Raw genomic sequence first — 16,989 nt, 5'->3', positions numbered from 1 at the left:
TAACCAACAGACACAAACATGTCACCTTCAAAGAACTCACATCCTGAGAACTCCATGCGTTGTTCATGGCTAGTAGGTCTGTGGGTTTCTTACAACACCTTTGTCAAGCTGAGCAGAGTTTCACCATCATCTTTCTAATTTCTGGCACCTTCCACTCCGAACTCAAAAGTGTCCAATACACATCTACTCATCAAGAACAATGACTCAGTTTTCTCATCTGGACTATTTCCTGGTTCCTCGGTCCTATCAACATAGAATCTCAGATATTGCAGTGTTGGCCAGGGGACTGTTGGACCATCCCCGGTGGCTCTGAGGCTACGGGTCGGTCGTCGCCGTTCAGCCTTTCATTGGCATCTATCGCCCTGGCAATTGCAGGATCGGTACTACTGTCGCCATATGGCACGCTCTATTACCAAATATTCCTTACATATATTCCTGTCCTCCCCATCACTGGTGATGTTATGCGAGGCCATGAAGCCTGCACTGAGGGGAACAATATTAGCTACTGAGTAGAACTGAAGGGCCGTAAGATGCACACAATGGTGGATCTGGAAACTAAAATGATGCATCTTGAGGGGTAGGGTCAAGTGGCTCATGGGCAGGTGGCTCGCAGGCAATGAGGACTCCTCCTGCAACTCTGGACGATGCCAAGCACTCGTGGTGAGTAGCCCAGAGTCATATTTATCAGTGGGGAGACAAATAAAGTAAAGTGCTTTGCAGACTGTCAGAATACTCATCATTGCTCTTTGGTTCCACCGATTCGTCTGGAACATTTCTCAAGGATCCACAGTGTTGCCAATGGCTTCGCTGCCCATTTTGTGGGGATGTACATTCCTCAGGAGGTCCTGTCCTAAGACCAAATAGTGGAGTTTGTTCAGGCCAAGCCCCTCAGAGTGCTCTCTGCCGTTGACCTCAACATGTTGGACTGTGCAGATGAACTCTCTATGGCCCTGGCAGAATTAAACAATAGAAAAGCCCTGGAAGTCAATGGGTTTATATGCTAATTTTGTAAAGCTTTTATGCCCAAACTGCAGGACCACCTGCAAGAGGTGATCCACTTCACGACCCACGATGCGGCACTCCCACCCGATTGGCACCACACAGAGATCATGCTATTCCCTAAGCCGGGCAGGCCTCCAGAGGAGTATTTCTCCTACCAACCAACCAATGTTGTTAGTCAACCTGAAGGTGAAGATCATGACTAAGGCACTTGCAAACCGGCTGATACACATTATTATGTAGTTCATCCAGATCAGGCAGGGGTTTATGCCTCGTTGCGCCACCTGCCACAATATTCGTCACCTTCACAATGTGTTGTTGCTGATTGAGAGGCTGGGGGGGCCTGGCAGCGGTCCTCTTGACTGATATACACATAAGGCCTTTGATACTGTTAGCTGGACCTACCTCATCACTCTACTCCACAGACTTAACTTTGGCCCTCACTTCCTCTCTTAGCTCAAGCTATTGTACACTGATTTACCTGCATCGGTCCGAGTTGCTGGTGCCTGTTGTGGGCACACTAGCACATCCAAGAGCTCGATTACAGTAAGGTGCTGTTGCTTGCAACATTCAGACTTATTTAGATATATTCATTACATCCTTAAATATCAAGTTTGTAATAACCAATGCTTGTTAAACGTCTGACTTATTATAACCAATGCTTGTAGATTATACAAATTGTATTCCACCTGCTAAACTTGTGCCAACTGTAACTGCCAAAACATGTGCTCTTCACAGTGTGATCTGTACTGAACATGTGCCACAATCAGGAGGATACTTGCTCATTTCCTTAACAAGCAATCAACTGTCAAAAGCACATATGCACATTTGCTTATTTAAGGATGTTTGTGAGTTTGAAGCTTTCCTTGGCTTCATACCTATTGCTCTGCACACCTGTTTCCAGTCAAGTCAAGTTCCTTGCCCTCCAGCCTTCTTCCAGTGGAGTTCCAGTGAAAGTCAAGTTCCTTGTCCTCCAGCCTGCCTCAGGTCGAGTTCCAGAGTTCCTCGTTCTCTGACAAGCTTCCAGTCAAGTTCCAGTCGAGTTCTGGTGATCCTCGCCCTCCGGTCGGCTTCCTGCAGAGTCCCGGCTCGCTTCTTCCATATTCTGCCTATGATCCCATATTTCATATAAAAGAGAGAAAATAAGAAAGGTGAAAAAACTTTTGGGTTCTTCTGAAATTTTTAAGTAAGTAACTTCATATCAAGGTAAAGAAAGATTAATTGCTTAAATGAAACAAAACAGAGATCTGTCTTTTAAATAATTTATGACAATGGGAACTAGTGTGATTTATAGTTTGGGTGGGAATCCAAGATACAGCTAAACAGACATTAAGGAAAGACGTATTTCCTGTAACAAGCTCTCCCATGAGAATAAGGAGATAGGAAATAGAGCAAGTTTATCAAAACTATTATTGCCAAGAGATTACGCCAGAACACAAAGACGCCATTTAGTCAAGTTGATTGTTTTTGAGTTTGGACATTGCTTTAGAGACTGAAAGTTTTGTAAAAAGAGGAAGAGACTTGTTCAGCCTTATAGATACTTATGCACAAAAAGGAAATAATAACTGACATTTTGCAATAGTTTATGCTAATTCAATGTATTAATAAAGTCATTCTTTTGCAACCCAAAATCCCAAAAAACAAGAACCCAGTATTTTGAGAAATCAGAAGTCCTGATGCCCAACAGGACACGCAGTCCATCGTCCAGCAGTAAGATTCTGCAGTCCACAAAGCAGAAGCTAGTATTTCCTCTTTTTCTCTTCCCAAAACCCACTTCCCCAAGAGTGCACTGTACTCCTCATCGCGGTCACATTAGTCCTCAGCGGGAATTGTCATCGCCCCATCGGAACGCCTGATCAAACTTGTCACAAGTGAAGAAAGGGACACTACAGGGCTGTCCCTTGTCCCCTCTGTAGTTCACTCTTGCTGGAGAGCCTCTGGAGGTCTGGATAAGGATTGGCGCACAGGTGCTGGGATTCGAGTGGGGAGAAGGACTATCGAATTGGATAGCGTTGTATGCAGACAATGTCCTTTTTTTCCCCCCACTCTTTCCCGGCTGAATCTGTTCCTCGTGTGTTACAGATTATGGGCGTTTTTGGGGAGACCTCAGGTCTGTACATTAACCGATCTAAATCCAGAGAATTCCTGAAAGTGAGGGGTTCCCGGGGTGTGGATTGGGCTTCTGGACTGCGGGTTTAAATAGCTTGGCGTGGTCATATCACCTAAAGAGACCCTGGTGTGGGCACTTAACTTGGAACCAGTACTGGTTCACTTACGGAAAGATGTCCAAATATGGTCTGTCTTGCCGCTGACTGGCCAGTTCGCCATCTTCAATATGGTGTCACTGTCGAAGTTTCTGTACCAGTTGCAGAACTTCCCATATGATATCCCAAGGAAATGGTTTTGTTGCCTGAATGCTTTCCTTATGACCTTCTTATGGGATGGCATGACTCCACGTATAGCAGTAAACAAATGCTTCCAGTCTACCTATTGTGGGGGAATCGCAGCAGCTGACATTGACTCATACCATCATGCATCACATCTTTTAATATTCAATGATTAGTGTCATGGTTCTCCAGGCAACCCTGCATACACATTGGAAAAATGAGTCATGGGAAATGTACATAACCTGTCTTTTTAATATGAAGTGGACAACGAGAGGAATATTCCTCTGGTGACAAAGTTGGTCTTCGCCTTGTGGCGTTCCTCCATCCGCCAGACAGGGTGGTGGAACAGACTGACGGAACAGGCACCCCTGTGGAGGTGTAGCCTACTTTCGCAGTTGACCGCCCTGGAAGGTTTCCGCCGATGGGACCTCATCGGGATCTCCACATTTGGGGGACATGCGGAATGGGACTGTCCTAAAGCCCTTTCAAATTTTATAACCAGAATACTAACTTCATCGCAGTCAGTTTCATAGGTATCTCCAGCTCCACCACGCCCTGACTCCATGTGTAGTGAACCTGGAGGCCCTATCTGAATTTAATCCTTTAGAGGGTAAAGGGTAAACTGTTGATGGGAGACTTGGGAGACTATAAAGTTGCACGGATATAGCAAACACATATCCAATCAACCTGAAGCATTCCAGGCTCTCAGGACCACGTGGGAGACAGATTTGGGGACCCTAAAAAACGAGGACTGGACAGAGGCACTCGGGGCGCCTCATGTTGCTTCAATAGCAATCCGTCTGCGGCTTATTCAACTTAGATATCTTTAAAGAATCTATTTCACATGTCATAAGCTCTGGCGCATTGGCTTGGTGGCATCTCTGACTTGTCTTTGATGTGGTACAGCGGAGGGCACATTTATACACACAGTATGGGGCTGCCCAGCTCTGCAGCGATACTGGCATAGGGTGACGACTTGTCTGGGTGAAGTACTCGCCAGGTCAATTCCAATGGATCCGAAACTAACTCTGCTGCATCTCACCAATGTTTTGGGCAGTAATAAGTGTTGCTTATCCCTCTTATACTTAGGCCTCACCTTGGTGAAACAAGACATTGCAAGGGAGTGGAAGGCTGCAGCCCCTGGCCCTGTCCTTGGCAGTGTAGGAGAGTGGTATGGACCATATTATGGGGATGGAGATGGCAGTATATAAGGCAAAAGGTTGCCCTCAGAAACAGCCCAAAATAAGGCAGGTGTTGCTGGATTACCATGATATTGTTCTGGAACCTATTCAGCCAAGGTATTCTTTGTTGGATGATGAAATTAGAGCACTTACGGGCTGAGTGTCACCAAAGTGAATATGGGTTGTTGAGTAATGTATGCAGCTCTATGTACTACTTAAATACTAACTGTTGGGTCAGGGGCACAGGGAATCATGTTTGCAGACAGTTTCAATTTTCTTTTTATTTTTCTTTGACACACTGTTAATTGTAATGTCAGCCTTATGGGCTGTGTCTTTTGTTTAACAGCAAAATCAATCAAATATATTTTTTTTAAAAGCACAATGAGCCCGACCCAACAGACCCGCCAGCAACAAACCAATCTTGAAATGCCTTTTTCTTGACAAATTTAAAGGAATACCTGCATTAACATCCCTTTGTGATTTCTTTGAAGAAAAAAACAAAACTTATTCTCAGACCAACAAACTGGTTTCCACCCAGGAACACAGCTTTTAACACCATTAGGACAATTTACTCACAACAGTGTTACTGCAATTCTTGTATTTTCCACATTCAACACAGTTGATCACCATTCCTTTTTACAGAGACCGTGAGTAAGTAATCACTCTGTACTGGATCTTCTCCTATCTAGCTGAAAGATAAAACATCATGTAACTCCCTTAGTAAAATACCCACCTTTTAAAACCTAGGCACAAGCATCACAGGGTCAAATAATTGCCCTTTTTTCTTCACTGTCAACCTCAGCTCAGTAACTGCTCGAATTACATCCTTCAACTTACATATTACATTTATGCAGTTATGTAAATGACACTCCAATCACCTGAAACTAAAATAGCCACAGATTAGGATTAGATCTATGTCTCCAAGCAATCGACTAATTGATACTGACCAACCATCTTAAACCTGACTCATCAAAATATTGATATGCAGAGATAAAAAGAACTACCATACCTCATCAATCCAGTCCCAGGAAGTTGGAATAGTGGCAACAACATTGACAGAACTGAGAACGCTACAAGTGATCATGCACTCCAGCCAATCCCTAGCTCCCCAGAAAAACCAAGTCATGAGAAGCATTTTCTACACTATACGTAACTTCAGGCACATTTTCTAGGATTCCCATAGAAGTTCTAGGAGACCCCCTCAACCCCAGGTGGTGTCACATCATTACAGCTATGACTACAGCAAATCAAGAATGCCACTGCACAACAACTACTAAATATTCACGCGTTTGATGATAGCTCACCAGTTTTTGAAGCACTTAATTGGTCACCCATTGCAGAGCTCTCATATTTCAAACCTTGAGCATCATGGCGAAGGCCCAGCTTTCATCCAAGTAAATTAAAAAAAAATATTCAAAAAGAGAATACTTCACTTCTGGCAGGCTCCACAGTTGACCATCCCCTTCCTACAAAAAGGAATTAATATTTTTCTGCACAAATGGCTAAACCTGAAACTCTGTCCCTGGGAAGATATGAATCATCAAAAACAATCTCCAGCTACATTATGCCCTTTGTAAATCCAGATAACCTCTTGAGCTATCTTTTGATAAAAACTACAACCTGGTACAAATTCCCATATGAAGGAAGGAAAAAGAGAGAACCTTCCATTGTATAAACAGCGTCACAGAACTGTATTTGTTGTATATGTTTGTAGAAACCTGCTTCCAGCATACAGGAAGTGAAATTGTATTTGATACGACTCAGTGATGAACAGTGGCACCACCAGCTAGTGCAATCAGGAGATGCTAGGTTTGTAAGACAAACAGTAATGCTACTAGGACTACCAGGTCCCTTGAGGCTCTGGCAGGTTTCATTCCCTTGGGCTGTACAATTTCCCTCAGTTAACTTCGAAATGCTCAATTGTCGCTTCTATGCTAAACATTGTAACTCATGCAGACATTAAGAATGATCATATAATTTCCCATCCCCTATCAGACCAACAAAAAAGGAAATGTGTACTCATTTGTAGTAACACATCTTTGGCATACAGAGTGATTTGCTACATAACAGTTGCTAGAATGGATATAAAACAATGCCTGAATCCACTGATCTGTGCCACACGTATTTGATGTCATCAAACATATACTTAACTAGAAAAAATAACCACGTCAGAGAGTACACAGGGATCTTGCTCTCCTGTACCCCAGCTGCCCCAAGAGTACTGACATACACTACAGCTAAACAAACAATGCCAATTCTCTACTGCAGCTTCTTAATCACTTTTGGCATGACCTCAGTGGATATAATACAGATAGCGATTTGGAGGTGGTCCAGAGTAGTAAAACCATTAGCATGATCATGAGTTCCCTGGATATTTAACCTATTCCCACAAGTTGGCCCACATCAAAGTAGAACTGCTGTGCATGGAGCACGGTCTGGGTGCCTACAGATTTGAAGACCTCACTGCCACACACTATAATAGTTGTATGCCCCACAAAGGAGCAGTGGCCCCTGTGAAAGTGTGCTGGTGCTTATGTATTCTTTGTGCACATGATGAAAACCAAGTGAAATGGTAATTATTTATTTTATGACGCATAACCGGCTTGTAGGCTGGAGCCTGAGCCACAGAAAAATTAAGTCTGACCATAAATTTGGAGCTGGTTATCATTTTAGTTCCAGGGTTTTCTATGAAAACTTATGGCATTGCATAAGGGTAGTGAAGGGGCTATGCTCTCTATCGAGAGCAGCACAGCTACGACTTTAGGTCTGGCAATCATACATGTTGGTATCTCACTGAACAGACCTCGGGGCAATGTTTTATAGTTTAGGTCTAGTCAAATTTAATGTCCAAGTCTTCAACTAAAGACATCTTGTAAATGTTTTCTGTTCCTTCTTAGCTCTCTCTAAGTACTGCTTAGTCTACCTAGATGGTAACCTCACTTAAATAGTTAAAGACTGAAGAATTGTTTTAATGATCATGAAAAGTATTGTAAAAGGCTGTATACATTGTATGTGTATTGTGAACCCCAAAAAAGCACCTAGGTCTAGGTCTCTTGATTGTGAAAAGCTAATTTCATTATTATTATCCTTTTAAGTGGGTGTGCTGCTGGCCTTCCAAGTTAAGGACTTCAGGAGTAAAAAAATGTAAGAGGGTACCTCACAGATAATGGGGACAGATTAGGGTTACACCGTTAGATGTCCCTGTTGTAAGTGGTCAGTGTAGGTGATTTGTATCCTGGTTATTGTGCAAGGTACCTTATAGGAGGAGGTTCCAGATTGTTCACTCCAATGAACTCCTGTATTATATTTGTGGTATCTGTGTAGTATTTAGTTATGTGTGCATTGAAGTAATTTTCCTTTTCAAAGTAAAGGCATTGACTGAGCACTAAGCATTGATTTATTGAGTATTATTGTTGTGCGTTACTGAGTTCTGAGTTTTCTAGCTCACAGCACATACCCAGGTCAGCCCTGGACTGCTCTGTCATGCTAGCCTGTGAGTCAAGGGGTAAAAGGAGTACTTGGTCAACAGATTAAGAGATTGTGGTGCTGAAGCCCCAGGACACCTCATGTAGAGGGGCCCACGTGATCTAACCGGAGGTCTACAACTTCTGACTTTCCTGGGAAACCCCAAACCAGATTTATTTTTACCCACTGCTATATACTAGCGGAAACATGGGTTGAAATTTCTTTGCCATACACACAATATGAAATACTTTGCACAGAGACTCCAGCACACTCACATGCTCTTTGACCTTCCATTCACTGGCTTGAATACTTAAGCATCTTATAAATCACTACTTTTCTCTTCAGCCTCCTGGTTAAGCACTGACAAATCAGAGTAAGAGCACAACTCTGGTCCTTACATATGACATCAAAACAGTACCCACCTCAAGCACAGGACATACACTCTTCCAACCATAGCACTCTCATAAAATAATGTGCCATTCGCAAATGCATTTCAGCGCTTCATTAATGCAAATACAATGCAATGCAATACCTGTTCCTAATGACGGCTGCCCGCACACATCCAGAAGTAATTCTAAGTCTCCCACTTTCCCTGACCAGGGAGCAGGCCTCTTCAAACCTTTCAACCTTTGTTTACATTGGTGGTACGAACACAAAGTAGAACTTCAAAAATAAATATCTTCAACTGAACTACAGCTTTAACAATATATGTATACATATTAGATTCGGTCCTGCAGAAGGCAGGTTACGTCCACCAGACGTGGTCAATGCTGAGCAGCTGGAGCCACTTAAACATCAATAAAATAAACGTTCTTTCAAAACACATTCCTGAGTGAGTGAGAGCTTCGGTGTTAAAGCTTCCTACACAGTATATATATATATATATATATATATATATATATATATATATATATATATATATATATATACATACACACACACACATACATACACACACACACATATAGATACACACACACAAACATATGGGCATAGCATAACACTATACACAATTTTTCTGAGTCCTATAACCTAAGGCCACTTCCAGGAGGATGTCTTCACTCATTGTTGATGCGTTTCACTTTTTATATAGGCGAATACACATCCATCCACCCCCGAAATGCTAATGCTGTGAGCGTGGCAGTATTGAAAACTGTACTTAGCTTGTATGCGATGTAAATATTTATCAACATATTTAGATAAATTATATGTTTTTACCAGTTTTGTCTTCTGCAACTATCGAGGTGCAAACAGTAAACACTTCATAAAAAATGTTAAACAACATCACTTCCCCTAAAAAGAAAGAAAAACAAAAAGACATAAAAAATATATTCAGAAAACATAAGCATCCTACAAAAAAAGGTATGTGGGTGATGTGGCGGCACTTAAGTATTTGCGGTCATTGTGCCATTGCAAGATATATACACTGCTCATACAAAATTAAACAAAGCACCTGTCCCATGGACCACATTTTGCCCTTATTTGACTGTAAGTGGTACTAGAAATAGATTTATCTAAATGATTTACGTAAACATTTTTAGCTCAGCCAGTGCAGGTTCTGCCTCTTATCAACCATGTTAAACATGAATGTAGGACACTGCCGGTCCTCATTACAGAAGATGGGGCACTATCTCTTTAAATGTAATATTCAGCCTTACAACATGGGTTTTGGAATTTCTGATGAGCTGGAGTTAACAGAGATCTTATGAAAAGAGAAAAAGACAGCTGTTTCAGTGTATGGCAGTCTGGACAGAAAATCGAATGTTTTCTATAGCTCCATTTGTAGCAGTGCTTAGCAACAGCACTTAGTTGTAAACACCAACGCATATTTATGACAGTCTACCACATGGTGGCACAGTGTCTGTATATATTTTTTTAGCACAGATCATCAATATACTTGAAAAAATATATAAAAGATGTGGGTCCAGCCATATTTACAGCTGGAATATTATCTGACCGTGTTGGCAGGGACAGTGGGTAGTGGCAACAACAGTAGCTTCCTGAGAAATACTCAGAGCCCTTGCACTTACAGGTTTAGAAATTAAGCACTGGGGTGCACCCCTTATTAGAGTAGGAGCTAACAAGAGTGGGCAATTACATCTGGGCAAGTGGGGGACGGAGCCTGACTGTCATTTTCATGCAAGACAGGGTGTCTTGAACTGGATCGGCAGTCCAGTGGAAGCTGATGGATTTCTTGGCACTGGAAATAACGGGTCTATTTTCAAGATGATCCTATTATTGTTCTTGGATACTGGCATTGAGGATGTAGGAGTAGGCAACTTTTACACCTTTTACAGCGGTCTTCTAAGATGAATGGAGTTCAAGAGCAGCTGTAGTTGAAGGTTCTCTTGACCATTGTGCCAATCTAGTTATTTTGACAATCTTGTAGGCATGATGAGCATTTTAGATCAAACGTCAGGTTTTCCACCGACTTGTGAAATAGAGATGAAGGTAAAGGATTGATGCCTCAGAGAGCGCCCTCTGTTTTTAGGCATTTGGGTTACAGTCCACCTTGATTATTATTTGCTCTTGTGAACTGGGGAATGAAAAAACTGCTGAAGATTGGTCTTGGGAGGTAAGTAAGTTGAGGTAAGTCTACATTCTAATATGACAGAAAAGAAAGGGAAAGAATAAACTATGAAAAGAGGAAATGAGGAGGGCAAGGGGCAGACAGAGATAGGTGGGGTTCAGGAATACCAAAGAAGGTGGCTCCCTTTTAGTTCTATTGTTCTTTGTCACTGAGGTATACTCAGAAAAGTATGATGCATTGAGGTGTCTCTTGTAACGGCTTGCTGTCTTCCAAGAAAAACATGGTAATAAGCAGTGTAGATGTGCCCAAAAGTTTAAAAAGATAAGTCTACATAGTGAATGTTCAGTTGTGTGGGGAGGTAAATTTGGGAAAGATACCAGAATTGCAACAACCCAAAAAGATTGTTACCTGGAGGCTATCCCTTATACAAGTGCCTTTAAGAGCCAGGGAATTTACTCATGGTGATATCGTGTAGTTTTTGCTCATGGTTATGTGATGCAAGTGTTTGTTTTATAAAAAAAAAAGGTATCAGGAAAAGGTATTTGAGAATTATTGCACTGGTAATGGAGAGAATTACCATCCTAACCAAGGAAAGCACAAGTTTGTCATTTCGCATTTTGTTAGGAACGCCCAGTTGGCATTAGCAGTGTCTACAGGGTTCTGGCATAAACATATGTGATATGGAGAATGTGGTCTTCAAGATAAGGCAATATGTGTGGTAAGCGTGGGGGACTGTAGCAGTGGAGGACAGGTAGAGGAGGTTTGCAAAACTAGGTTGTAATATCCTTTTGTAACCGTGGATTTTGAAAGTGATGAAAAGGCCTTTGGAATTAAAAGTGTTACACTCATCACTTTAGTGTTAAATTCATTAAATCTTGTGAATCTGAATGGAAGAGCTCATCTGAAGAATAGTAACCAACAACATCCAAAACAGCTCCAGAAAGGAATTAAAAAAACAAGATAAAGACGGTTTAATTTGCAAGAAATAGGTTTTTGTAGCTCAAATGAAAGAAAAGCAACATTCTTTACTCGTATGCCAGACGAAGGAGTACTATCAGTACACACTTTCAGAAAAAAAATACATTTGCTTATCTAGAACTGCTTGAAAATGAGCATTACCTAAAGCCATTCCAGACGCATGAGCAATGCCTTTTATTTCTTCTCCAAAAGGGTAAGGGAGACTGCCTACTAACAAAGGCTGCAAGAAAAGGAAAAATAAGACAAGTAGACCTTTGTACAAAATTTCGTAATGGTGTTACGAATGTTTTGACCTACAACTTATAATACGTAGCATAGGGTGACTCAGATCACATGACTATTGAGAAACAGTTGACAATGCAGAATTTAAGTGATTGCTCTTGCAGTCAGATGACCATGGAAAAACAGTTAAACCCACAAATATGCATATCTGTGTCTGTTAAGACAAAGCAAGGCATATTCGTTCATAAAAACCTGTTGTTTTATCTTTCAATGACACAATCGCTCACGTGCAGACTAAAAAATGGGCAGACAAATAAATTAGCATTAAAAAAATGCTTGAATTACTGAATTGCTCATTCCATCATTTTTAGCTTGTCTCCTGTTACAAAGGGGCCAACCACACACAAATCAATCTTACTCCAACTCGAGCACTCCAGCCCAAACTATTATACTGCAGCAACTCTAAACAAGCATTTGCAATGCGAAAGCTAGAGCTATTGGCGTTGTAAATGACAATGTCTTTTACCAACGTGTTTTGGTTTGATGTGAATGTATGTGGTTTGGAGTGCATGAATGAATGGGTTGGCAGATACCATTAGTACGTGGTAGGGTGCTCCACATTACAATGCGTTGCTAAGACAGAAGGATCTCCCTTGGCACAGTGTGGCTGCCAAGAGCACCTGAATCCAACCAGGGATTGCCCTACGCTGACCAACGTCTGCGCTAATGATGAACCAGGGAATTCATTCCAGCAATTCCAGTCTTAACAGCTATCAAAGAATTTTCATGAAAAAGAGCAGTCCGCAGGCGCTACTCAGTTAATTGTTTTTTAAATAATCGCAGTCAGCATCTATTGCACTGTGTGTACATAGACGGAGCATAGGTCCTCTCTGCCCTACTGTTCCAGCTAAACAGTTACACAAAATCTACTTGCAAAATTCACTGTAAAATTCCAGTATGGACTAGAACTGCTGAAGTGTGTAAGTATTCATGTTGTATTAATGCATGTTTACATTAATGCTTTGAAACTTAGATAGCACTGCAATTTGTGTAGAAAATGAGTTATCTAAATAGTGTGTGCAACAAACATGAGAGCATTATTATATTAAATGAGTGGCTGATGCAGGATATCCCAACAAGCACAGGCAGAAGGACCTAAGCCAGGCAAGGAACTGGTGGCAAACATATGCGCTGCACTACCCAATAAATCATCTCTACAGCAAGGTCCAGTGACTCCTCTAGAAAGTCATGGGCATAACACTGGCGACAAGCTGAGCCCGATTGGGGAAAGGCTAACATCACCTGGGGACAGGCTAACATCACCATCAACTCTCTTGCACTTTGTGTAAACTCACAGTGCAATGTGCGAGGTAAACTTCGAGATTTTTCAGCAAGGTGCCAGTTACATTTAACTTTTATGAATTGCATGTAAAACTTTAATTTTGTGAATGCTTGCCGTGGCACGCTCACAAATACCTTTAGTGACATGAGATCCTTATCATTTGAATATTTGTGGAGGTTGGAGTGCCACTGAAGCGCAAAATGAAAAAATGAGAGCACATAGAAGTGGAGGGGTGAGCCGAGAGCGTGTCCACACTAACTTCTTTTGTAAAGGGAATTATATTTTCTTCTTCCCCCTTCCTCTCCTTTTCCCCTGGTTTTATTTAATGTGAAAGCTTGCAGTGCAAAATCCCTCCGTCTCATAACTTCAAGCAACTTCAGGGAACCGGGCCAAAAGTCATGCTGCTGCCTACCATGTGCATTTTCTGAAACGTCTTCTGCCCCCACATGACTTTCTGTGCACGCAACAAAATGGCTATCCGTTCCATAAATGTGAATGACGGACATCAAAATGAAAGTATTTCAACGGGGCAAGGAACCCTTCCCCCTCATTCTTGCTGTGTAAAGACCAGTGTTGGCTATTTCCATTCTAGCCTATTTATTGAAACGCAAATACAAAACAACTTCCCGCTCCTTTTAGGCTCAAGTCCTAGAAACTGTTAAGCGAGCCCCAGCATAATTTTATTTTCCCTCTCTCTCTCTCCACAGAAGAAGCGGCAAGACAAACAAGACGGATGCCAGCACATCATAAAATAAACACAGAAAGCAAGTAAAAATAATGCTCCTGGGCTGTCTGTTCCTGGCTGACAAAAATTCTAATTTTTTATCGACCTCACTTCAGCTCTGCTCTTTCGTTGACAAACTTCGTTTATAGTCTGAGAGCTGTGTCACATTTCATAAGTTCAGAAGTGGGTGGTACCATCGCTTCAGAGGGGAGTGCAAACTAATCAGCTGCTCTGTCTCGATTTCAGGTATGTAGAAACAGACTGAACGCCATAACCTAATATACATATTGGGAGTCCCAAGCTTTTATCGGTTTTGATGGTGAAATGCTGCAATTTTAGAACATATAGGGTGTGCTTGTCACATTGCACATTGCTGCTGAAATGTAAAGATAATTATATAACCCACCCTCACTTACTACGGACCTGAAATCGACACATATAAAGAACGAGCATTTTCAATGCAACAGGTCGCACATTTGCTCGAGTTAGAGCTATTACCTTTGTAAACTCCTAACTGGACTTTTCTTGCCAAACTAATGAAAAGAAAAAAAACGCAGCGCGATCCCGCTGGGGTTTACATAGCGCGATCGTGCCGCTTTTTTTTTTTTCATTTGTGTGGCTGAGATCAGCGATGGGCACCAAATGAGTAGGAAACAATAAAAAAAAAAAAAAGCATTTGGAATGCAATGCTCTCGTGTTTGCTCCAGTTAGAGCTCCTAGTGTTGTAAATTACTGAGTGGACTTTTGTTGCCACACAGACTGAAAATAATGAGAGCGAGGACGAGCTGGCCCTGGAAAAGCTCCCCTCTGCTGTTGGTTTATGTTTACAGAGGGAGCTGGTAGGGAGGGGGCACTGAACATGCACCCACACTGTTGAGGTGAAACAGACAAATGCCAAAAAAAAGTCCCTTACAGGAGAGATAAACAGGACATAGCAAAAATACACAGTACTTTGTGCTGCTCCCAAAGTGAAAAAGGCAGGACAAAGAGGCAGAACTGACCACTAGCAAGCAAGGATTTTTGAAGGACACTGCAAATAACAAATCAAAACGTTGGAGCTCACTCTATTGTATACTTTAGTATACAGCAGGCCGAATGCTAACGCTCAACCCAAAAACGAAGACCTGCAACCCCAGGCATGTTTTCGTCTTTTTGGGCATCATTAGAGATGAAACCCAAGTCTCTTTCATACAGCAATCTCGAAATCCGTGTCTGGACTTCCCAATAATGCTTAAGGTAACTCACTCTGCAAAAAAACAGGGGATGCACATGCTTGAATTAAGATTGGTGCAATCCATTTCGTTGCATTTAACTCTATTGTGCAAACAAAGAAGGGGGACTAACCATATAAAAGCAGCCCTAATCTTGTCAATTACCAGTGTATAAGATTATTTAAAGGGTTCCATTTTTAAATATGTTTTATTTTTTTCACTGTGAAGTTCTTAGAGTGACAGGTATGCCCATATAAGGATCTTGCCCTCACTGTGCCACCTCAAGTTGCATCGCACTGATAAGGTGCAACAATGACTATGGTAGACAGTGTCTCTGTTGGAGCTGGCCAAGGCTGGTTTGCATATTGTAGGTGGCTGTCTGTAATAACATGGAGGAAAAAACACAATGGACTGAAATAGAGGTCAGAGTAGTTACCAGTGGTTAAGATTAATTCAAGCAGGGGGCGTGGTCTGGCCGCGATCCATGATGGCCGCCTGAGAGCCGAGCTCCGCACGGCGGCGGGCCACGCGGCGGTGGCGGCGGCGCACCAGAGGACCCCCAACTGCAGCGGGGGCTGGCGTACGGGTCGGAGGCGGCGAGCGGCCGACGTCCCTGGCGCGCGGGGACCGCCCTCCCCAGAGACACTGGGTGGAGCCAGGGGAGCAGGCTCGAGGCCTACGGCAGGCCTCTGAGCCGCGGCCTCGAGTGCGGAGTCACCTCGGCGCAGAGTGATGCGTCCCCCGCTGGGGCCCGAGGTAGGGGAGCGCGCCCTCCACCCCTGCCTACACCTCGGCGGCGGCTCGTTTGCGGCCCCCGGAGCCGGCAACAGGCCGGGGCGCCACCTGCCCCTCCCTCCCGGTCGATCAGTGCCGGAGAGGGGGAACGGAGCTGACCGGTGCCGCGGCCCAGAACAACAGGAGGTGGCCCGGTGCTAATAACACGCTTTCCAGTGCCTCCTCAGCCCCCCCTTTTTTTGCCGGGGGCGACGGGATCGGCGACAAGAGGCCTCGCCATCAGTGGAGCGCAACGGACGGCTGCCCCCATCTCCCAGCCTTACCTGCTTCAGAGGAGGCCCCCTCAGAAACGGCAGAGGCCCCAGAGAAGACGGAGGAGCGAGGGCCGAGTCAGTGAGCCAGAGAGGATGAGAGACACAAGGAGGTGAGGGTGGTGGATGAGTGAGAGAGGAGAGAGAAAGAAATACAACAACGTACAGAGAGGGGAGGGCAACGACGGGAAGAGGAGAAGGCAAAGAGCAAAGGATTAAACACCACCTAATAAGAAGAGGGGCAAGTACAGGAGGGGGGGGAAGGAGCAAGGAATAAAAAGAAGAAAAAAAAAAAGAAGAGGAAGGAAGGAAAACTAGCAATACAAATATAACAAAAGGAGCAATATTACACTAACAGAAAAAGTGAAAAGCCACTGTTGACTCCAACAAAGCTAGAACTAACGAGGCATGGAGAGCAAAGAGGGCCAGGAGCCACAACGGGCCTCGGCTCCAAAGCAACTCCTCTCTCCACAGACCCACGGACCCCTAAACTAACACCTGAGAGAGCAGCAGGAAACTCTACCCGGACACAGCCCAGTGGGACGCTGAACGTTATAGAGCCAACACTAGGATCCTTCCCCTCGTATACACCAATAACAGCTTTCTCCAGGAGGCCGCTTGGAGAGGTACTCACTTGAACTCATCAATTACTCTGAGTCCTCCTCACCCCCCCGCCATCCTCTTTCCTCTGCTGCCCACACGCCCATGCTGATCGCCCTCACTGTGACACGGACGGGCACCCCCTCGGATCCCCATCTGTACAGAGAAACCCGCAATGCCCAGAGGTAATACCGGGTAAGCCTGCCCGCCAACTACTCTTCTCGGAAGCCCTGTGCCAACAGAAACACCCTTTCACTGCGGACTTTCCACCCCCCTCACACGACACCATGTCAGAAGACGCTCA

At 43.5% G+C, this 16,989-nt stretch overlaps 1 protein-coding gene across 1 annotated transcript in view; it reads right to left on the bottom strand.

Moving 5' to 3' along the window:
• The window catches only part of ASAH1 (N-acylsphingosine amidohydrolase 1), a 167,253-nt gene that overhangs the window by 115,249 nt on the left and 35,015 nt on the right, over positions 1-16,989 (bottom strand). Inside the window, exons 5-6 of the mRNA XM_069200267.1 lie at positions 11,682-11,760; positions 9,251-9,325 (exon numbers count right to left, since the gene is read on the bottom strand). Coding sequence (XP_069056368.1) covers positions 9,251-9,325; positions 11,682-11,760 — 154 coding nt within the window. The remainder of the gene's footprint in view (positions 1-9,250; positions 9,326-11,681; positions 11,761-16,989) is intronic.

This window comes from Pleurodeles waltl, chromosome 1_2, assembly GCF_031143425.1.
Source record: "Pleurodeles waltl isolate 20211129_DDA chromosome 1_2, aPleWal1.hap1.20221129, whole genome shotgun sequence".
NCBI classification, from domain to species: domain Eukaryota; kingdom Metazoa; phylum Chordata; class Amphibia; order Caudata; family Salamandridae; genus Pleurodeles; species Pleurodeles waltl.
This window is presented reverse-complemented; position numbering and strand designations above follow the sequence as displayed.